This window comes from Grampus griseus (genome assembly GCF_964374135.1).
Source record: "Grampus griseus genome assembly, chromosome: 7".
Lineage (NCBI taxonomy): Eukaryota > Metazoa > Chordata > Mammalia > Artiodactyla > Delphinidae > Grampus > Grampus griseus.
Genome location: NC_139001.1, coordinates 33,976,435 through 34,000,261, shown reverse-complemented (window position 1 = coordinate 34,000,261; position 23,827 = coordinate 33,976,435). Strand labels below are relative to the sequence as shown.

The following is a 23,827-nucleotide window of genomic DNA, read 5'->3' as shown; positions in this document are numbered from 1 at the left end:
CTTTGAAGTAAGGCAGATCTAGGTATGAATCTCCACTTGTTACGTAAGCAAAGCTGAGCCTCAGATTATGCAACAGGGTTATTATAGTGATTAAGTGATCAAATGTACATACAGCTCATAACTGAGATGCCTGGCTGATTGAAAGTACTCAAATTTTTGTCTTTCTGACCCCTGTCACCATACGAATAAAAATCTGCAAAATAATAAAACACTGTCTTTCATACAGTATGTGTTTGCTGAATGTCTGAGACTTGTTGAACATTACTTAATTTTAAAAACAGAACGCTGGAATAACTGCTGAAATGATCAAGTGTCTTCATCCCTGCCCTTTCTCCCCACCAAATGTCCTTCACAATTTCTTCGCAAGTGTCACTGCACCACCATTAACATGCTATTAACATGCTGTAGCTTCCAATTCTACAGCAAAGATTTGAAGGTCAGGAAAAAATAATCATTGAAATAGATAAAACTAAACTAAACAAAACTGGAAGAGTCCATTTCATTTTATTCCTATGGTCCATTCTAGCTTGATGAATTTCCAGTGAAAAGTTAGTTTCTGACGCAGAAACTGCAGGTTTAAATAAAAGGTTCGTGATCAAGTAACTGAATTCACCGCTATTATAATGACCCAGAAATCTTTTAAGTGTTTAGGAGACTATCTTTACTCTGGTTCTAAAAGGACATCTGCCAATATCCATTATTTACGCTTGAAACTAAAGGCAACCGTCTTTCTTTTAAAAGACGTGCGGTGTCTGGCTCAAAATCAACCGCAAGAAAAGCCCAACTCAACACTGAAAGAGCTCTTTCCAATATCCTCTCGTCTCGCTCACATCACAGATGGCGACCAAGGCTTAAGGTTTAACGTCCAGACACTAAAGCCGCTTATCGCTCAAGGATGGGGCACCAGGTGGGTGCTGTCCGGCAGAGGATGGGATGCTGCCAATCCTGAGAGGTGCAGCTGGGGTGCACCCCGAGGCCGGAGCCCAACGCCCAACACTTCGCACTTACACTTGGGAAACCACCCGCTTCCCACCGCGGTGGGGCGGGGTGGGGGGGGACGGACCCGGCGAGGACCCAGTCCTCCGGTACCCAGCTCAGGCTCCGGTGTCCGCGCGTGACCTCCGAAGACCGGGAGGAGCGCGGGGTGGGGAGGTTCCTTTGCCTTCAAGGGAGGATGGCAAGGGCAAGCTCGAGTCGTGCGCGGGAAGGTTACTCACAGGACTGGTCCGGCGTCCTCCGTCCTTCGCACGCGCTTGCCCAGGGAGAAGCCTCTAAAACAGCAGCAGCCTGAGAGGAGCAGCAGAAGCGGCCGCCGCTGCCAGTAACCGCCCGGGCGTGGCAGGAACGGACTGGCGATTTCACAACATCATCATTCGGCGACTTCGGTTTTGCAGCTACTCCAGGTCAATGACAGCCCCCACACATTTGGGGAAGAGAGGAGGAAACCCATTCTCCCAGCAGCCTGCACGGCACCAGCGCACGACCTGCTGGGGATTGTAGTTTCCTCTAGACCACGCCCCTATCTCTAAAGGCCACGCCCCTCGCTTCTAGCCCGGGGTCGGGGTCGGGTCGGGGCGGGGCGGGGTCGGGGCGGGGGGGGCGGGGTCGGGGCGGGGGGCGGGGCAGCGACCCTGGGGCCAGGGTGGGGCGAGCCCAGTGCTGGAGGGCTGCTGGGGGTTGGGGCAGAATTCCAGGCCCACAGTGCCAGACGGGTCGCGCCGCCCTCCCGGCTCCGCGGCTTGTGCCGCGAGCGGGCCTTGCGCGCTCGCTTTGCCGCTGGGCGGGCCTGGCGCCCGGGCCCCGCACCGCTGGCCGCCTGAGAAGAGCCGCTGGCCGCAGTCGCCGCCAGGGTAATGAGGGGAGGCCGGGCTGGGGAGGGGAAGGGCTACGGGCTGGTCAAGTAGTGAGGGAGCGCGGCTCCGCCAGCGCGCGCCTACGGAAGCTCGAGGCTAGAACTCGCCGCCCCACTTCCAGCCTGAGCCCGGGAGGCCGACGGAGCCGTGGCGGGAGTCCGGCCCGGCGTGGCGAGCGGCCCCTGCGTGCCGCGCGGCTCCGGCTCGGCCCGGCGTCCCGGGCCGCGTGGCGGCCGAGGCACCTGCGTGCGGGGTAGGCGGTGCCTGCTGGGGTCGGCGGTGCCAGGTGCGCGGGGCCCAGCTGCCCGCGGCGCCACCCCCCCCCCCCCCCCGCCGCTGTCACCTTTGGCCGCACTCACAGGCACGCAGAGTCTCCAGACCCAAGGTGCCCTCCGGCCCGGCTCTGTGTGCCGCCTTCTGCGAGTTCGCTGCAAAGTCCCCCAAAGCAGGACTCGGAAGGAAGCTTTTACGTAATTGAACGCTCAAGCCGCGTTTCGTCCTCGGTATTTAAGTTAAACGTTGTGTTTTTCCCTCGTGGGTTTGTTGTGTCGCGTACCTTTTTCCTCAGAACTCGATTGGAATTGGTGACAGCGCCTATCTAGGATAGAGCCTGGCACACAGTAGGCGCTTAGTAAATATTTTTTGAAAGCCTGAGTCACGATGCTAAGTTTGGAAATTCTACCGAGTTGTGCGTGGCTATAATTTTTAAGATTTTATGGGTTCCCAAGATAACTTTGAAAATTACAGTAATTTTAAAGCTCCGCAAAGAGTTAAATCTGGCTTTTTTTCATTCCCTGTAACAAGGGCCTCTGTTGGATGCTTAAATTAACTCAAAACCCGAGTTCTGTAATTTAGATGCGCCTTCCGATTGTCGCAGAAAGTGTTAACCTTTCAGATTAAAGCTTTCGGAGGAACCATTCTATTTTAGAACAAATTTAAATTATTTAGAAAGATTTATTTAAATTCTCTTTTTAGAGATAATTGCGAGGGACCACACTGATGTACTTGTAAATACATTTAGAAATACAAGTCTCAAGTATGAATTTTTGAAAAGGGTTTATGTTCATACCTAGTGAAAGAGCACGCAGGAGAAAATTATGACGGCAGACCTATACCCCGCCCTCCAGCGACCCCCACCCCCGTCTCTTAGCGGGGGCAGCTGCTGCCTTGACCTCAAAATGTCTCATAAAAGAATCTCTTAATAGTCTGTCACATCTAAAGCAAAATCCTCTGGGATTAAGCCATGCACGTGGGCAACCCCTTTAGTACTGACAATTCTCACAGATTGTGTCTGCTTCTTATGAGTTTTTCTGAAAAATAGATAATGTAATGGAGTTTAAAGGTTTTTTGTTGTTGTTTAAGAAAGAACTTAACTGATATTACACAGAAAGAGCAAGAAACAAATTCCTGAGAACCAGGAAATTCAGTTAATCACGACATCCCTGATCTTTCTGCTTGTAGGAATGTATGCTCCAAGTGGTCAGGGCCTTGTCTGCCTCGATCACTAGTGAGTGTCCCCAGTGCCCAGCACAGTGCCTGACCCATAGCAGCCATTCATTAAACACTTGTGGGATGAATACTTGACCGTTTCAGGTAACAGGGTAATTACTTTCTACATGCTTGTAGTTTCTTCATTACTTGGATGTTTCCTTAGAATAGATTACCAGAAGTGAGAATTTTACAGGGTCAAAGGGATGAACATTTTTATAGTTATCAAAACATTGCCAACTTACTTTCCAAATGAGTCCTACCATTTGGTACCTTTCAGAGCATCTTCTCAAGCTCTTATTGATACAGTATTTGATAGTTCTGAGCACTTTCAGATAAAGTATTTCATTGATCCGAATCACCCTGGAAAGTGAGCAGGGCAGGTTTTGCATTACCTCTTTTGTAACACAGCAAACACCAGTGCCTTAAATTGATGGTAATGAATGGCAGGTGACAAAAATAAACCATTCCGGGTTTTTTTCTTCTTCCCATTCTCTTCCTTTGGTTTGTAGTGAATATCCTGAATAAATTGACATCTTTTCTTAGCAATAAAATTGGATGCTGCTGTATAATATCTATGGTTTACAAAAGCTTTTTCTTTCTAATTTTGTTCAGATGTTTGCAGATGCCTTGATCAAACTTGGGGACTTCATTAAAATGAAATAATGAACCACAATTTAGGTGAAAGAGATACTGGGTAGGTGTAAGGGAATACCCAGCACTAGCAAGTTTCGAACATTGCCACCCTTTCTATTAGGAAAGATTTGGAAACTTTTGGTGGTGCTTTTGTAGCTCCTTCAATCTGAATAAGTTACTATTTTAAACCTCTGCATCTGTTGGAGCCTTCATAAACTATTGAGATTAATACTCCATCAGTGAAAGTGGACAGGAATTATTTGTGTAATAATCTGCATATCTTTCCTATCTGTCAATAAATTCCAAGAAGAATGGAAATGAGAACTAAGAATCATAAAAAATACTCAACCTATAGAAAATATTATTTTCACATGAAAACTGAAAAAAAAATCTTTTTTTAAACATGGCAAGAAGAAAATGTAATTAATTCCTACTCTGTTGCTAATCTTGACTCTTTCCCAAATTTGCTGGTCAGTTACCCTAGATGATTTAATAGGTAATTAATCGGATAAGGAAGCTTTGGAAGATTCAAAGTTTACTTCTAAGTAGAACCATTGGAAATTCTTGGGCATCATTTGTATTAAAAGTGGGTCCAACATCACCTTTCTGTATTGTTTTTACTTTTGCTTAGGGTTCTGTAAAGAAGTAGTGTAGAAAAGATAAGGAAGAAGAGATGCAGGTTTATTGAGGCTTTGGAAATATTCAGAACCTCCTTTCAACTTCACTCCACCTTTCTGTTGTGATGTCAGATCCCAAATAGTGTTCAGTAAACAGAAATGTTCTTTAAGGACACCTTTCAGGAATGTCTGTAGTCCTTGTGTCAAAGAATAGCTGCCCAAATAGTGGTGGGTTTATGGCAACTAGATCTTTAAGGCATTTGTATGTAAATATAAGTTATTTTGCTTCTGTTTTTATACTAGGATATTTCTGTATCTTGAAGATAAAGCAGAAATCTTCTTTGGAGTAGATGGATTTTTCTCACTTTCTGTGAACTAAAGTGATTCAATGTCTCTTTTGGTAAGTTTTTATAAGCGCGGATCTAATTTTGTGTCAATAGAGTAATTAGATGTTAGTGCAAAGCCCTAATAGGCATACTCTGATGGAATATTCTTAGGCTCTGAGATGTTATTTTGATCTGAAAGACTTCTGGTCTTTAAAAATGAGTTAAATTATCATTGAGTTTTTGTCTCTTTAAAAAAGAGCTGCTATACTTTTCTGATATACTCCTTCTATTCCTTTGTCCCATACCCACTTTTCTCATACATTTACTGTCCTTAGACATTACTCTTCCATCCAGTTAGCTATGCCTTATCCTTTAAATCTTTCAAAAATCCCTTTGACAAATTTCCATCTGACTAAAGGCAAGCAAAATAGTATGAAAAATAAGCCCCTTGACTTAACAAGACAGGAAACATTAGGATCATTGTCTAATATGATGTATAGATACTAACATGGTTTTTGTTTATATTAAGTCCATGGTATCTACTCTAGATTAAGTAGTTTTAGGACTTTCATTGTGTCTTATGTAGAATATAATACGTTATTTGAATATTTGAATTTCTTTTAAAAAGTGGTGGATGCATTTGTATGATGATTTGTAATTTACAAATGCTTTCATGTATTATAGCTCTCTCAGTCTTCAAAATTGTAAGCAGGGCAGGTGGTATAATCCTCATTTGGAGTTTGGCCCATGATTGCACAGGATTAGAGCCAGGGCTCAAACTCACATCTGCCAATCCACTCTATCACTTTCCAAGTCTGAGAGGCAGAACTATGAAGTTAGGAGACTGTATTGTTAGTTATTTGGAAAATATATAATGCATTTACTTTATGTTTAAAGTAAAGTTTATCTACTTAAAAGGGGAGCTTTATATATCTGGAAAATACATTGAGGTGTAATATCTACCTCATTTTCTAAAGCAGGGATCAGCAAACTTTTTCTTTAGAGGGCCAGGTAGTATTTGTGTGCTATGTGATCTCTATTAAGTTACTCTTGGAAAAAGCTGCCATAGGCAATATGTAAATAAATGCAAATGAATGTGTCTGTGTTTCCGTAAAATTTTATGCACTAAAACAGGTGGCGGGTCAGATTTGACTCGTGGACCATAGTTTGTTGACCCCTGCTCTAAAGGATTACTTAAGATTAACAATTTTATGTCAGTTTGTAGGTTGGATGAGATGTAAAAGGGCATTTGATAGATGGAGATACTGAGATTCAAAGGGCTGTATGGTTGCCCAGGGCTTCCAAATTTGGGGGAAAGGACATCTTACTTAATCTATTATTTCATAATTATGGATTTTTGGAAAAATAGAATTTGATAGGGTCATTTATATTTGTTCAGTTTGTTAATAATTTTACTTTGTATTCTTCTTGCAATGAAATATTTAGAATCCTTTGAATCAAAACATTCATGTTTTCTCCTCAGTGAGATATTTGTGTAACTGAGATAAAGTTAATGTTTTTGCTTATGAAGGATTCTTCCTCATTCAAATTTTACCTCTATTTGACAGCTAAGAAGTGGTGTTTTCAAAGGAGCAGCAGGAACAAAATTCCAGACTCCCAGAAAGAAAGCAGGTGTTCAGCATAAACCATGTTGTTTGCATAGACAGTTTAGGCACACCATGAGCCATTCTTACCGGGGAATGGTGGGAACCCTCCCAAAATCCGAGTTCCTAGATACCAGCCAAGGGTCAACCTTGCAAACAGGCCTTTCCAAGGAGAGCAGTTTTAGGCCTGCTAACCCTTTCCCACACAATAGTATGAATGATTATTGTGAAAGATTCAGGGCAAATGTTGGAAAATATATGTAAATACCAAATATAATATATAAATGATGTAACTGGTGGTTATTTTTTATATGAACGACAGTATTAAGTATCTTCAAAAACATTTATTGTAATTTTTTTTATTGTAAATTTTATTCATCCTACACAAACCAATAGAAACTTTGCAAAGGAAGTGATTCTACAGCTACCTTGACACTGTTAGCTCCTGTTCTTCAGGGGCGAGTTTTACATAAAACGGTGGGGATATATGTCAAATTATTTTGGTAAGATTGATATGTACAGACTGTAGGAATTCAACTTAATTAGTAATTTAGGCTAACTGGGAAAATGATTAGTTTGATTAATGAGAAATTCTGGCATATTTTAAGCTAAAGGAAGTTTGATTAAGTAAGTGACTGCAGAATAGACGTGGATGGACTTGTCTTAAAGACTCATTTGATATTATACTTTAATGTTCATATAAAAATGAATGTTCATAAGATGCTTGAAAATAATTAAAAGTCTCTTTCATACAATTTGTTTATACTTTTCTTTTGACATACCTTTTCTTCCTAAATAAGTATAACATCAGCTTCACGCCACTAACGTGTGTAGGTGTTACATTTCTTTATTGACAATACGTGATAACAGAACACTGAGTTGAAATGCAGGAAAATGTAAATTGTGATAATGGAACTAAGTCTCTTAATTTGATTTGAGTTGGTTAGAGATGTTTATCACCTTACGGAACAAAATTGGTTCCAAGTATTGATATATTCAATGTGTGGTTTAATGTGGATAAACATGGTTCCCACACTTAAGGGAAAAAGAAAATCTGAGGATCAAGATAAAAATAATATGGTGAGCATAGCAGAATATATCTCTAGCTAAATATTCAGAAAAACACTGCAAAGATTACGAAAGGGTTAAAAATTAACACCAGCAGTAAAAATGAATTGCTGTTGTTACCTCCAGGGTAGAGGGCAAGAATCAGAGATAGCGCCAAGTAAAATTATAGCAGATATGAAATTTGTCTTCTGCATACCCAGCTGCTTCTCCATTCTCTCCCATACTGTCTACCTCCACAGTATGAATCCTGACTCCAGTTCAGGTTCCTGCACGTTGCCCTTTCTCTCTGCTCCTCACCCCAGTCAACAGACTTTTTTGTATCCACGTGCCACCCTTATCTTGTGACTTATTTTTCACTTATTTAATGTATTTCTGAATTTACAGGATTGTTTCTGCACTTCACGAACACAAGTTGAATCACTCAGACCTGAAAAACAGTCTGAAACCAGTACCCATCAAAACTTGGTAAGAAAATGGTTAAGTACAATTAATACCCCTCTTTTGCCTTCTGTGACACCATTTTACAGAATATAATTTCTGGTTCTCCTATATCTCTTTTTCTTTACTTCTTTCTTCTTTCACTTTTCTTCTTTTACTGTTTCTTCTTCCTCTACATAAGCTATTCTCCAGAAGTCTGTAATCGGCCTCTGCTCTTCTGCCTAAACAGACTCTCCCTAAGCAGTCTCACTGGCTCCTGTGGTTTCAGTTGCTCAGATTTCAGATTGTCTGGAGCTACCTGAGGTTTTCCTTTCGGTTGTGAGGGGACCCTGTCATCAGGTAGGACTGATGATTCTTAAGTTTTTACCTGCAACTTTGGACTCTTTCCTGGGCACCAGATGAGTCTGTAGAATTCCTCTGGTTAGAGTTTTCAAAGGCATCTCTGTGCAGTTTGAGTAAAACCTTAATCTCTCAAAACTTCACTGACCTATTGAATTTCCTGCTTTGGCAAATGAAAATCCATCTACTAAATCACCCTAACTAGAAACTTTGGAGTTATCCTCACACTGCCTCTTCCTCTGCCCTCACATCTAGTTACACACCAAGTCTTACAGATCTGTCTCTGAAATGCCCTTGAGTCCATTCCCTCCTTCACCTGATCACTGCTGCTACTCAAATCTGATCATCTCTCACCTGGACTGTTGCAGGTAAACACATTGCCTCTAGTTTCCTAGACACACATATAACCTCCTCTCCCACTCAGATCAGTATTCAACACTGTTACCAATACAGGCCTGTTTGTGCCACTTTCCAGCTTTAAAATTGCCATTGGTTTCCTAAAGCGTATGGGATAAAGCCTAAACTTGTTAGTGTTTTATAAGGACTCTTAATGGTATGGAATATGTCTAATGTTTGAGTTTCATTTATTGCTACTGAATCTTAGCACACACTTTTATTTCTGCTTAAAATACCCCTCTAAAATTCTTCCTCGTGCTTAAAGAGTTGGCTCAAGTATCACATCTCTGAAGCCTTTGCTCTTGTACCTTTAATTCTATTATGGTCCTACAGATCTTAGACATCCTCATAAAATGGCATTTACTATATTATCTCACAATGATTGATGTATATGTCTCTCCACATGATCCCCATAAAATAGGCATCCTGTCTTTTTTATCTTTATCATCCCTGGGCAATGCCTGATGTATTAAATAATATTTAAAGAAACATGCTGAGAAATAAATATTTCTCTGGGATCTTCCCCTCTAAATCTCTTAATTTTCATTTTATATTATAATTCTTCCTATAAAATAGAACCTGCCTTGCAGATACCTTAGTCCTACAAAATAGAGTTATCCCAGTTAATCCTATTTTTAAATTTATTCTGACCTTATCTTCAATTGTCATCATTTTTGTCATTTCGCTTTTTACTCGCTAATACTGTAAAGTCTTCTAGTTACGTACCTTGTTGTACAATAGGATATAGTATCCAATCCTAGTTTTCATTCAAGTATTACCCTTCAGACAGGTAGTGTTTAGAAAGTAAAGTGTCTGTTGTTGACTCCTTGCTGTTAGAGGCCTAGAACTCAGGAAATTTCCACAAGTGCTGCTTTTTTTGCAGGAGGGGTTATTGTGCTAGGTACATATAACATAAAATTTACCATCTTAACCATTTTAAAGTGTACAGTTCAGTGGCATCAAATACATTCATAATATTGTACAAGCATCACCACCATTCATCTCTGTAACTCTTTTCATCTTGTAAAACTGAAACTCTGTACCTATTAAACAGTAGCTCCTCCTTCCCTTATAATTCCCCTGCCTCTTGGAAACCACAATTCTAGTTTCTGTCTCTGATCTTTGACCACTCTCAGTACCAGTATAAGTGGAATCAAACTGTATTTGTTATTTTGTGACTGAGATTTTTTCACTTAGCATAATGTCCTCAAGGTTCACTAGTGTTGCAGCATACTGCAGAATTTCCTTACTTTTTAAGGTTGAATAATATTCCATTATATGTATATACTACATTTTGCTTATTCATTCATCTGTTGGTGGACACTTGGGTTGCATCCACATTGTAGCTATTGTGAATAGTGCTGCTATGAACGTGGGAGTACAAATATCTCTTTGAGACCCTGATTTCAATTCTTTTAGGTATATACCCAGAAGTGGAATTGCTGGATCCTATGGTAATTCTATTTAAATTTTTTGAGGAACGACCATACTGTTTTCAACAGTGGCTGTACCATTTTACATTCCCACCAGCAGAGCACAAGAGTTCCAGTTTCTCTACATCCTCTCCGATACTCATTTTCTGCTTTTTTGATAACAGCCATCATAAAGAGTGTGAGGTGGTATATCGTTGTAGTTTTGACTTGCATTTCCCTAATGATTAGTGATGTTGAGCACCTTTTTCCTGTGTTTATTGACCACATACATGTATTCTGTGGAGAATGTCTATTCAAAGTCCTTTGCCCATTTTTTAATTGGGTTGTTTGTTTTTTGTTGTTGAATTTTAGTTCTCTCTATATTCTGGGTATTAACATTATCAGAAGTATGACCTACAAATATTTTCTTGATCCATTTTGAGTTAATTTTTGTATAGGTAAGGGTCCAACTTCATTCTTTTGCATCTGGATATCCAGTTTTCTCAGCACCATTTGTTGAAAATACTGTCCTAGCTCCATTGAATGGTCTTGGCACACTTGTCAAAAGTCATTTGACCATATATGTGAGGGTTTGTTTCTGGGCTCTTTATTCTGTTCTCTTGCTCTATATGTCTGTCTTTGTGTCAACACCACACTGTTTTAGTTACTGTAGCTTTGTAGTAAGTTTTGAAAGCAGGAAGAGTGAGTCTTCCAATTTTGTTCCTTTTTCAACATTGTTTTTGCTATTCAGGATCCCTTGAGATTTTAATAATATTAAGTCTTCCAATCTTTGAACATGAGGTATGTTTCCATTCAGTTATGTCTTCTTTAATTTCTCTCAGCAATGTTTTGTAGTTTCCATTGTACAAGTCTTTCATTGCCTTGGTTAAGTTAATTTCTAAGTATTTTATTCTTTTTGGTGCTATTGTAAATGGTATTGTTTTCATGACTTTTTTCCCAGATTATTCATTAACCAGGTCTTTTGAATTTTTAGTTCTAAAAGTTATTAAAAAGTTTGACAAGGACAAGGACCCTGCCATGATTTTTGCTTTCTAATTCTCTAACTAGTCATGAAATCAAAAAGAGAAGTGAGGTTAGTTTTAAGATGATTTACTCTTAGTAAACCTATATTGTCTTCTTGTGATTACCGTGTTGTTTTCTTAAATGTCCATAACTTGTTTGTGTAGTGATTTGATACCAGACCTTACTGGGCAACAACATCAAGCTTGCCCCTTTATCCTTTTTTCTCTTTTTTGAAAATTGAGTCAATGTTTGACTATTTCCATTCGGGTTTCTCATCTGAGTTTTACTATATTTGCAGACTTAATATCCTAGATGTAATTGTCTTTGGTTTGGAGGTTTGAACCTATTTAAAACAACCTGTTTTGAGCTTCAGCTACTTAATTACAATCTAAGTGCTTCTAGTTTAAAGAAGACTATTTCCCTGATGGAGTTGAGGGAAGCAAAGTAGAGGTTGATTAGCCTTATTTCAATCCATCATCTGGTAATCTGATGCCATTTTTTTCAAGCAGTGAACTGTAAGCCTCAGTTCATTCTGTGCTCTAGCCTTCCTGGCAGACTTATAGCTTATCACTTTAAACATTTTTTAAACTGCTATATGCTCTTCTTTCTCTCTCTTATATGTGTTCTTTAAATCTGAGTTTAAGACTACTTGTTCTAAAGAAATTGCATTGATTTATTTAGATTTCTTTCTTCATTGGGATTATTTCCAATCGTATGGTAGAATTTCTTTTTATAGCCTTTCATCCCTCTAGCAGATTATTCACCTTTTACCATGAGCTTACAATTATATTTTTCTGCTCTCTTAAAAGCTTGGGGAACATGTAGAATCAAATGTAAAAAATAGTTAGCAGAATTCCTAGTAAATAGTAATGTCATTCCTAACTCCCTTCTTCCTTCTCTTTACCTTGGAGGTAGTAACGAGATTCTTGCCACCTGCTGGTGCCTGTAAAGGCTGCTGAGTACTGGTGTCCTTTTAGAGATCCTCATGGCTATCATATGATGCCAGTGGTGTTGGCCTCTTCTTTCTCCTGTGTGCATGTTATTTCAGTGCCACTGGGATCTGGTGCAGACCTAGCACTCTGACTCCATAGTATCCTGTGAAAGGCCATAGTGGTACATGGTCATTAACTCAGGACTTCTGTACCCTATCCTGTTCTCCCATCTCTTGAGGCTTATTTTTCTTTCTGACCTCCCTTCTGATTCATTTCATCTTTGAAAAACTTCTTCAGCTTCTTTGAATAGGTTTTAGTATGGAAATTGTCCCTTGACTGTTAACACCTCCATTAGCTGAGCAGATACATGTATGTGTAATGATTGTAACTGACAACCACTTGAAGTAAAAGCACCAGAATAGAATATTCCTCATAGGTCCTTTCATTTCTTCCCTTGATATATTTATTAGATACCCTGAAGAGTCAACAGCCATTCTTAGCAACTCCTAAGAATGCTTCCTGGAAATTGTGCTGAAAAGTATTCTTCACTACCTGTAAATCTGTTTTTCTAGCCCTCTCTCCCTTCACAGGCTGATAGCTTTATAACTAGCATCCCTTATTAGCTGTTGTAAATACTTTTTGGATCTTAAAACAGTCTCTTAAGCCACCTTTTCAGTGCCTTCTTAATGAGCACTTGTGTGTTTGAAAAGACAATATCAGTATTTTACATTGGAGTAGGGGACCAAATTGGGGCGCCAAAAAGTTTATACCTATTTTGTTTTCATATTTTTAAAACAATGCAGGTTGATGAGCCAACCCTTTCCTTGTTGCCTCCATCCACTAGAGCCAGTGAAGTTATCTGTTCCACCAACGTTTCTCACTATGAACTCCAAGTGGAAATAGGTAATCATTCTGGATTGCACATAATTGACTCATCATTGTTAGAAATGAAATTGATGACAAAAAGATTACTTTGTAAGCAGGTCTCTCTTGTTACCCACAGCATAAAACTAAATGTTAATTGTGTCAGTCAAACGGATCTGTTAATTTTATCTATCCTAAAACAGTAGCCCAGATTTTTTTTCAAGATTACCTTCTAGAATTTTTACTTTTTCACTGAAGTACTTGTAGAGGAGGAAGACACTAAATAATCTAAGCATTTGTTATTTGTATCTTTATTTTGGGGAACTTCTGATCATTTGTCTGATTTAAACCAAATCATGTAAATCTTTTCAGTTACAGTCCTTTAACCAAATTACTTTCTTTTAACTTAAAACCTTGCCTAAAATCCCATTCGTAGTAGAAACTTTTTTCAGTTAAGTTTGGAACTGGCTGAGTTATTGTTTTTAGCCTTATACCTGTGAAAAGTTGCTCTGAGTATTCAGAAACATCTCTTAAATAATACAAAGAGATACTATCTTAGGTGCTAGGAATATAAAGCCATGTAAAACACTTGAAGAGTTCACATCCTCTCTGGGAAGACGAACATGAAAGATAGCTTTGTCTTATGCACTGGAAGGTACTATAGTAAAGTGTTCCCAAGTGTTATGGGAACAGAGAAGATGGAGCGTTCACCTGTGCATCTCGACTCTTCTAGGAGTCAGGGAAGATAGCAAAAGGGCTGGATCCTGAAGCATGAGGAAAAGTTTACTAAATATTCTAGTCAGGGTTTTTATTCAAACAACAAACAGTCCTGACTACTTAAACTAAAAGAATTTTTTGAACAATTTTGCTAACTCACAGAATCATTGGCTAGAGAAATGGGCTTGGAAGAAACCAAGAGAAACTATGTGACTAGAACTGTAGCCTGGGTCACAGCATAAGAGCAGCCTAGTTAATGTACACTAGTAGGGTACTTTAACCCCACTAGATGATGTTGGGCCCCACTGGTGAGTTCCAACTTAACTGAAAAAAGTTTCTACTAAAAATGGGATTTTAGGTAAGGTTTTAAGTTTTAAGTGTGAGTTCTGACTGCCTCTGCTTCTTTTGTCACTCACTTCATCCTCCATTGACCAAGCTTATGTCATTGACCCTCCCATGCCCAGGTCAAGGTGACCAAAAGAGAAATAAGGATTTGACCTTTTCTAAAATAGCACTGGTGGAAAATGCCCCCAAATTAGAAAGGACTTTTCAGATGGTGTCAATCCAAAAAAGGTAAAAAAATAATTTACTCGAATAGGTGATTGAGGAAGGACTATCACATAGCTGCTCTGTGCCTAGACTCAGGAACATAGGGCGAGTAGGCAGTAGGAGTAGGTAAATCTGAAAAAGGAGGCTTGGAACCATTGTGAAAGAACTCATATGGGGGATATATATATAGAAGTTCAGACTCTCTCTGTCAGCCCCGCAACGTACCAACTTCATTACTCAGTGGATTTAAGGAAAGGTTTGGAATTTATCGTCTCTACTAGAGAGACATTGTGGAATAGTGATGATGATAATAATAGCATCTAATCGGCATCAGGCTGAACATATTATATGTATTTTTTCATTTCACCCCTTTAGCCCTCCCATTTTGCAGATGAGGATACTGAGGCTCTGAGAATTTAAGTAATAGTCATACAGTTAGAGATTTGAAAGCAAACTCTTGTGACTGTAAGGTCTAAGCTCTCAGCTGCTGCACAATAGTACCTTTCTTTTGATAAAATGTTGAATTTAGAAAGACAACTGGCAGCAGTTCCAGGCAGCAATCTGGAAGATATAGTATATCAGGGATTTACAGCCAGAGTATCATCCTCATCACCTGAGTCTTTTTAAAAATTGCAGTGCCTATATCCCATCACAGACCTCCTGAATCAAAATTTCTGGTGAATGGGAACTAGGCACAGGCTTTTGAAGTAGTTCCATCAGTAGTTTTGGTGCATGTCCTGATCGAGAATGCAGGGCATAGTGAGGAAGTCACTGCATCTATCCAGAGAACAAGGACAGGACTTGAGCTAAGGCAAGTGATGCTTGTCGCTGGGGAGGAAGGGATGAATTTCAGATTAACTGCATTTCAACAATAAAAGTGACAGAATTTGGTGACTGTGGAGAGAGGGAGGAAACTAACATTTATTAGGTGTCTATTAATAGATTACCATTCTAGGTGTTTTTAGTTTAAAAACTGACAACACCAAATGCTGGTGAGTATGTCAAGTCACTGCAGTACTTACTTATACGTGGCTTGTGGGAATGCAAAGAGGTTCAGCCACTTTCAAAAACAGTTTGACCGCTTCTTATAAAGTTAAACGTACACGACCTAGCCATCCCACTTGCAGGTATTTGCCAAAGAGAAATGAAAACATATGTCTACTTAAAGAATGGTTTTGGCAGCTTTATTTGTAGTCACAAAAAACTGAAAACAACCGAAGTTTATCAATTTATGAATAGATAAAAATAAATTGTGGTATATACATATAATGGATTATTACTCTGCAATAGAGAGAAATTAACTACTGAAACACGGAAGAATCTCAAAAGCATTATACTAAGTGAAAGAAGCCAGACACAAAAAACTGCTATGATACTACTTACATGACAAACAAAAATCACATCAGTGGTTGCCAGGGACTGGGAGTAGGGGATTGCTGAGTAACATTCCATTGTTTGAATGTAACAATTTGTTTATCAAGTCACAATACTAACCATTACAATAGGTGTGTAATGGTATATTGTGTTTAATTCCTACTCCTCTATTTTGAGCATCTTTTCATGTGCTTGTTGGCCACTTCTGTGTCTTCTTTTGTGGCTTACCTATTTAATCTTCTGCCTAATTTTTAGTTGGGATGTTTGTCATTTATTATAGAGCTATAAGAGTTCTTTATATAGTACTCTGTGTGTAAGTCTTGTCAGATATAAATATTGTTGATACTTTCAATCAGTGGCTTGCCTTCTCATTTTCTTAACAGTTTTCTTGAAGAGCAAAATTTTTAATTTTGATGAAGTCCAGATTATCAGTTTTTTCCTTTCGTCATTAACACAAGTTTTACGTCTGATTATAGGAAGAGGATTTGACAACTTGACTTCCGTCCATCTCGCACGGCATACTCCTACAGGAACACTGGTCACAGTAAAAATTACAAATCTGGAACACTGCACTGAAGAACGCCTGAAAGCTTTACAGGTAACAATACAAAAAAAAAAAAAATACATTTAATTTAATGTCTATTTGAGGAGATTACACCTATAATTTTTTTTTTCACAAATTAGTAGTTCTGTTAGAGAAAGGTAGATTTCTTTCTTCTAATAAACATGCAATTACAGAAATGGAAAGAATACTTGGAAGCCAGATCCATGAAAGAGCAAATATATTCAAACTTTGGTAACTACTATAAGTTCCTTCAAATGAATATCATATTTGGAACACTGGTCTGGAATTTATTTAAATACCCCTCGTCAGTCCAGTCACAAATAATCGTATAGGAAAATAAAAAAACAAAAGCAAACAGTTTCCTTTTCTTCCACCTAAGTAAAACTAGCTTCTGAATTGATAAATTTTAACAGATTGCATTTCAGGAATATTATAATACCATTTCAGTTGTCACTAATCATTTTTGATATAATGAGGGAAAGGATTTTGTTTTGATATTATCCCAATTTTTTAACTATTTATATGTGCACATGTATATTGCACAGAAGAAGACTGGAAGAAATTATACTGAAATGTTAACAGTGGTTCTATGATTTAATGTTAGAAGTGACTTTTATACTCATATTTTAATGTATTTTTTAAATGTTTCTATCATAAGAACACAGTATAGTTATTGACTGTGACCTCTGGAGTCAGACTGTCTAATAAGTTCACATCCTACTTTCGTTAATTATGTGCTTTTGGACAAGTTTTCTAACTTGTTTCTAAGTATCCTCTTCTGTAAAATGGGAATTATAATGTCACATACTTTGTGTAGTGGTTGTGAGATTTAAAGACATGATAGCACTAAGAACAGTGCTTAGTACTAATAAGCTCCATTATTGGTACTAATAAGCTGCCACTACTGCTGTTATCTTCATAATGAGGAAAAAGGTTGGGTTTTGGGGGTTTGTTTTATTATTTAAATCCACTTTATTGTTATTTACTTTTCCCTTCTTTTTTTTTTAACATCTTTATTGGAGTATAATTTCTTTACACTGGTGTGTTAGTTTCTGCTTTGTAACAACGTGAATCAGCTAAAAAGGTTGTTTTTAAATGTCTTGTCTCTGTGTTTCTATACTAGAAAGCAGTGATTCTATCCCACTTTTTCCGGCATCCCAATATTACAACTTACTGGACTGTTTTCACTGTTGGCAGCTGGCTTTGGGTTATTTCTCCTTTTATGGCCTATGGTAAGAAAACTCATTTTAGGTAAAATAATTCATGGTTTAGCCTGGATGCTATAATTAAGGATGAGTGTGATCTTTGATTTATGATTCACTACTTTTAATTTATAAATCTGATGGCCAATTCTAGATTTCATGATATATTTTTATATCTGGTTCATGTTGAATTTTAGTTTTCAGAAAAAAAAGTAGAATGGGTCTCATGATCATTGAAACCACCACTGATTGCTTCTCCAAGAAGTCAATCCTTTGAACGAGCTGTCTTTTTCCCTTCAGTTTCCTTCCTCTCTCTCAGTGGAGAGCTGCTGTTAGTCTTCAAGCAAAAGTAGTTTTTCTGCTTGTGCACACCATCCCTATCCTTGTTTCTCTGCATTGTAAACTTATTTCACTGTATTGTAAACATCTGTGTGTGTACCTGTCTCCTTCACTGGATTTGAGCTTCTCGAGGGCAGGATCATGTATGTATTTTTCATTTTGGTATCCCCAGGTGCTCATAAGATACCTAGCACAAGTAGTGTTCAGTAGGTGTGTTGAATAAATAAATGAATGGATTCTAGAGCTTTGATTTTTAGGATAGCTTTTGTGAATTGCCTGTGGATTTAAAATATATATGTTCTCACACAGTATGTATTTTCTTAGTAATATTGAATATTGTTAATTCACTTTCCTAATCTCTAGCATGTCATTAGAAAAGTCTTTTTAAAGATTGGTGAAGGAAAATTACCTTGGCATAAGAAAGTGATTAGACTCTAAAATGTAACACGTGTGCATGCGAGCATGTGTGTGTACGTGTGTGTGTGTTTATGGTTGATAAGAACATTTAAAACATAGCTAGAAGCAAAATCACTTTCAGTGTTCATCTAAAGATTTCAGGGGTTTCTTTCAGGTTCAGCAAGTCAACTCTTGAGGACTTACTTTCCTGAAGGAATGAGTGAAACTTTAATAAGAAACATTCTCTTTGGAGCAGTGAGAGGGTTGAACTATCTGCATCAAAATGGCTGTATTCACAGGTATTTACTTATTTGTATTTTACAAAGTGAAAGAATTTGAGAGGAAGAAGTCTTTTAGGGAGCTTTTAGGAAGGAGCAGTTGAGTGTTAGAATGGAGGATAGGAAACTTGCAAATGAAAATTGAGGGAGGAAGGGACCAGTAGGTATAGTAGATGCTTACATTTTATAGTTCATTCACCAGAAATGTTCAGACCACCTCCTCTGTGCCAAGTGCTGTGCTCCGTGCTGGGATGGAGTGCCTGTCTTCGCACAGCTCAAGTCCCAATAATGAGGGTTACAAGAACCTATCTGTTTGGGGTATAAGCTGTGGGGAGTGGGATCCTAGTTAACTCTTGTGTTTTGTTTTTTCCTTAAGCAAATAAAGAGCTACTTTATCTGCTTTTCAGTTTTATGTCATGTTTATATCATATACAGATTGTAACTAAACCTTTGATTTCTTAAGTGTTCTGTAGCACTTTGAGATTATCATACTAAATATCAGTTCTCTTGTTGCCAAACTGTACATGCAGAAGTAATTGGCTGAATGTTAAAAACAATGCTGTTCTAAGATATATTGGGACTTTGTTTTCCTTTTTAATTAAGTTGCTTTTAAATAAGCTTGTTTTCTTATTGTTTTACCTCAAAGCTTTTTTCTTACTGTTTGTTGTTTCTTAGCAGCATTCTGGTTAACTGAGGATTTCTAGCAGACAGTATTCTAATTAATCAAGGTTTTATTATACTTTACCAGACTATTGGCCATCCTGCTCTATTAGTTTCCAGTTTCCGTGTTTAGGATGAAAAACAAGGCTCTTTTATAATTTATTTGATGAAGGAAAATTTTACATCAGACATATCTTTATAAATTTTGTTAATACCATGAGAGGCTATCTTTTATTGGATAATATTGCATTTAACTTTAAATTATAACTTCTAAGGAGTATTTAATTTCCAAGGGAATACATGGATTTATTCTGACCAGATTTTTATCCTTTCTTCATTGGCCAGTTTCTTAGTATTTAGGATTGTTTCTTTTTGTTCTAGGAGTATTAAAGCCAGCCATATCCTCATTTCTGGTGATGGCCTAGTGACCCTCTCTGGCCTGTCCCATCTGCATAGTTTGGTTAAGCACGGACAGAAGCATAGGGCTGTGTATGATTTCCCACAGTTCAGCACATCAGTGCAGCCGTGGCTGAGTCCAGAACTACTGAGACAGGTCAGGTGTGGCCATTGCATTGGGTTGTCTGTGCGTCTTAAGTGTCTTCTGAGTTTGACTAAAGGACAGTTGTGCCCTTATATTTGGATTGATGAAAGGCCTACTGCAAGACTTTTTAAATTCTTTCTTGTCAAAATTATTGTTAGGAATTTTTAAATGTATACCAAATATTAGGTATATCTTGATTTCTCATGAGTTTTTTCCGTTATTATTCACCACCCTTTATCAAAAAAGCATACGTATGTAACTTTTTAAAGGTTATTTATACTAAAGGACTTCAAATTAATTGTTCTACAGGATTTACATGGATATAATGTAAAGTCAGATATTTACAGCGTTGGGATTACAGCATGTGAATTGGCCAGTGGGCAGGTACCTTTCCAGGACATGCACAGGACTCAGGTAAATGCTGCTAAAATCCCTGAACTACTTTCCTTCCCTTACATTCTATATAATTTCTTTTAAACATCTTTGCTGTAGACTCTTAGGACCTTTATTGTTGTTGTTAATGCTTTAATATTTTGCCTGAAAATGACTGAAGGAAATTTTTCTTTCTTTTAGATGTTGTTACAGAAACTGAAAGGTCCTCCTTATAGCCCATTGGATATCAGTATTTTCCCTCAGTCAGAATCCAGAATGAAAATTTCCCGATCAGGTGTAGACTCTGGGATTGGAGAAAGTGTACATGTCTCCAGTGGAACTCGCACAGTAAATAGTGACAGATTGCAAACACCGCCCTCAAAAACATTCTCTCCTGCCTTCCTTAGCCTGGTACAGCTCTGTTTGCAGCAAGATCCTGAGAAAAGGTAATATTGGTCACTTCTAAATAGCATAAAACATCTGTGTCTTGTATTTTATAGAAGTTTTGTGAGATTTCCTTCTTGCCAAATTCAAATCTTTTATCAGTCTTTTCATCAAAAAACTATACAGTAGCCTAATCCAGAAAATACCAATGCTGAAAGCAAGTGGAGACAATGAGCAAATGGGAAGAATACTAGATTGGAAGTCAGAAGGCTTGGGCTTCAGTCTCAGCTGTATCATTTCCTAACCAAGTCACCTTGTAAAAATCAGTTAATCTTTCTGGACGTTAATTACTGCACTTATGTTAAGACATTTTAGAAACTTCCAAGCAGTACAAGAGTGTTAGTTGCTGTTATTACAATAATTATTATCACAGGTAACTAATGTGTTAGCATTTTGGAAATAAGGTGTGTGTCTTTTTAATCTTTTTTAAGCCCCTTAATGCCTAGTATAGTTCCTTATAATTAGTAAGTGCCTAATAAATGTTAAGTCACAGACTAATTGAAGGTTATCTCTAGAATTAATTCTGCCCATTAGTTAAGGTTGAAGCTAAGAATTGGGCTTCCTTACATATATTTTTTCCTTTTAATTTTTGTGTATTGAGTTTTATAGCTCTAAACCTAAGTTCTAACATAGTTTACATCAAAAAAATCTACATTCTAATATGAGGTCTTTTTTAAAATAATTTTTTCAAAAAAATTTCAGGCCATCAGCAAGCAGTTTATTATCCCATGTTTTCTTCAAACAGGTGAGCTGATCTATCTTTGTTGTCTAGATGTTTTTTAATACTATTAAAAAATCACATCATTTTGTTGGCTTAATGGGACAGTTTGGTTACTAAGATTCTTAAATAATTTTCTTACAAGGTAAAGTTAAAAAGAAGAAAACGTTTTTGGTAGTTTAATTATAGACTTTCTAAAATATTTCCATTCTGCAAAACAAAATGAGTAAAGACAAACGGAATATCATCATGTGTTACTTTATCCTCAGCTTATATTTTGATTAACTTAGAGACATTTTATTTTTCTATATTGGCTAGAAATGATGTAAGGGCAAAATAATTCTGATAAAAGTCAGTTTATTTGGCTGTTACTTCTTCTTCTCGGATAACCAGAATCAAAGGCATGTTTAAGTGAAAATACCTAAAAACAATTTAAACACATTTAACATGATTTCTTTAAAAGTTATTATTTACTAAAAAAAACTAATGTATTGAATTTATGTACCAACAGCCTTATTTTGAGTTTCTTTAACAGATGAAGGAAGAAAGCCAGAGTTCAATACTTTCACTGTTGCCTCCTGCTTGTCACAGGCCATCAACAGCACCACCTCCAGTGTCACCTTGGACTGAGCCGGAATGGGATTTTCCTGATGAAAAAGATTCAAACTGGGAATTCTAGGGCTGCCAAACCCTTTTATGTCCTATGTACTTGACACTTTCTCCCTGCTGCTTTTTCTTCTGTATTGCTAGGTACAAATACTAGAATTATACTTGAAAATACAGTTGGTGCACTGGAGAATCTATCATTTAAAACCACTCTGTTCAAAGGAGCATGAGGTTATAGCCCCTTTGGTTAGCTCAGAGTGCTGTTATAACTCCAGGGAAACTTTGGAATTATTAATCTAACTACATTTAGTGTCATCTGTTCTCAAAATTTTTTCCCAAGCTGTGACTAACTATTCTTTTTGATTTCTCAGTATAATTTTTGAGCCAGTTAAATTTTTCAGCATTTTGCTGCCCTCAGGGGAATGAGCCCTCAGAGGACATTGCTTCCAAGTACATTTTTTACTTCCAGATTCTCTAGCCTTTTTAATCAGCTATTGTTAAACCAACAGGCTAGTTTTTCCTGGCATCAAACCTGTTTTTGATAGAAGGGAAAATGTTTATACTTTCCCGTTTTCATGTGTTAATAATACTTATGGTAATATCAAACTGAGCCTCACTCACATTAAATGATTCACTTGAAATATATAGAGAAGTTGTAATTTGCTTTTTTTAATTGTTAAGGGGCTAAAGTAACACTTTTCTACTTATGTAAATTATAGATCCTAAATTTATGCGCCCCGTGGGAGCTCAATAAAGATTTATTCAATTGAGTTTATACTTAATAATTTTATTTGTGTGGTTTGACAAAGCTAAAACATACATTCTAATTTGTTTTGCCAAGGAAAGCTCTTTCTCAAACAGATTTATTTATATAACCTGTTGAATTGGAGACAGCCTGGTGTTTGATTCAATGGAGGCAGATTTTCCAGCCCTTTATATGATTATTCTTGCTCCTGTAGGAGATCCAACTTACAAGGACATAGAGAACTTAATAGTTTTACCTTATTAGCAAAAGAGATATGCTGTCTCAAAAAGAATATGTAGTTTGGACTGTGATAAGTTGGGATTTACCTCAATTAGTAGATTTTCTTTATTTGCACACTCTTATTTAACATTACACTAAAAATTATTTTGAAATGATTAAGACTTAAAAATGAAAACCAATGAGACAGTAATATATAGACTAATAGTCTGAAACACAAATCTTTTCATGTTTATTGGCCAGCCCCCCTCAAGGATATTTGGGTTACTCCATCAAGCAAGCCACAGACTTGCCAAGGTGGAGGAGAGAAAGGAGATGAGTGCCAGTGGAGGCACTGAGATCACCTGTAGTGGTGGGGGCTGTAGCTCATTCCACTAACCTCCTCCTTCTCATTTCCCCTCAGCAAGAGAAGCTCACAGGAACCACAGAGGAGGTGCTCTCAAATATGTGTGGAGAGTCAATATGTGTACTGCAAAGTGGGACTGTGGAGGCCGGGAAACAGTGCCTCTCAGGTCCACTGTGTTAGGGTTCTCCAGAGAAGCTGAACCAGTGGATTTTTTTTTTTCAAGTATAGTTGATTTACAATGTTGTGTTAGTTTCAGGTGTACATCAAAGTGATATATATATATATGTAGGTATATATATTGATATATATATCTATATAGAGAGATATATGGATATAATCACATGTTCTTTTTCAGATTCTTTTCCATTATAGGTTATCAGATATTGAATATAGTTCCCTGTGCTATACAGTAGGTCCTTGTTGTTTATTTTATATACAGTAGTGTGTATCTGTTAATCCCGACTCCTAATTTATCCCTCCACCCACTTGCCCCTTTGATAACCATAAGTTTGTTTTCTGTGTCTGTGAGTTTGTTTCTGTTTTGTAAATAAGTTCATTTGTATCATATTTTAGATTCCACATATACATGATATCATATGATATTTGTCTTTCTGACTTACTTCACTTAGTATGATAATCCATACACACACACACACACACACACACACACACAGAATAGAAAGTATTCCACTCAGCCATAACAAAGAATGAAATAATGCCATTTGCAGCAACATGGATTTTA

At 37.7% G+C, this 23,827-nt stretch overlaps 2 protein-coding genes across 6 annotated transcripts in view; one reads left to right on the top strand and one right to left on the bottom strand.

The window, feature by feature from the left end:
* TRAK2 (trafficking kinesin protein 2) overlaps positions 1–1,373 on the bottom strand; it is a 69,689-nt gene extending 68,316 nt beyond the window's left edge. The window contains exon 1 of the mRNA XM_082658749.1: positions 1,218–1,373. The gene's annotated coding sequence lies outside the window, so the exon portion shown is untranslated. The remainder of the gene's footprint in view (positions 1–1,217) is intronic.
* A 343-nt stretch (positions 1,374–1,716) lies between these two features.
* STRADB (STE20 related adaptor beta) lies at positions 1,717–22,536 on the top strand. 5 transcript variants are annotated; one of them, XM_082658854.1, is made up of 12 exons: positions 1,717–1,850; positions 4,898–4,994; positions 7,977–8,057; positions 12,936–13,035; positions 16,113–16,234; positions 17,325–17,433; positions 18,314–18,437; positions 19,458–19,629; positions 19,927–20,031; positions 20,191–20,435; positions 21,136–21,178; positions 21,743–22,536. In XM_082658854.1, exons 2-12 carry the CDS (start codon positions 4,983–4,985, stop codon positions 21,779–21,781), a joined length of 1,152 nt encoding a protein of 383 aa, XP_082514980.1. In that variant the 5' UTR covers positions 1,717–1,850; positions 4,898–4,982; the 3' UTR covers positions 21,782–22,536. The 5 variants fall into 5 exon arrangements, with proteins under 5 accessions (XP_082514980.1, XP_082514977.1, XP_082514981.1 ...); XM_082658851.1 differs by having other exon boundaries at positions 21,687–22,536; XM_082658855.1 differs by having other exon boundaries at positions 21,663–21,785.
* Positions 22,537–23,827: the final 1,291 nt, after the last annotated feature.

Excerpts from the sequence above, each read along its gene's own strand:
- STRADB (XM_082658851.1), top strand. Across the intron at positions 13,036-16,112 it reads TGAACTCCAAGTGGAAATAG|GAAGAGGATTTGACAACTTG; the intron begins GTAATCATTCTG and ends GTCTGATTATAG. Across the intron at positions 20,436-21,135 it reads CAGCAAGATCCTGAGAAAAG|GCCATCAGCAAGCAGTTTAT; the intron begins GTAATATTGGTC and ends AAAAAATTTCAG.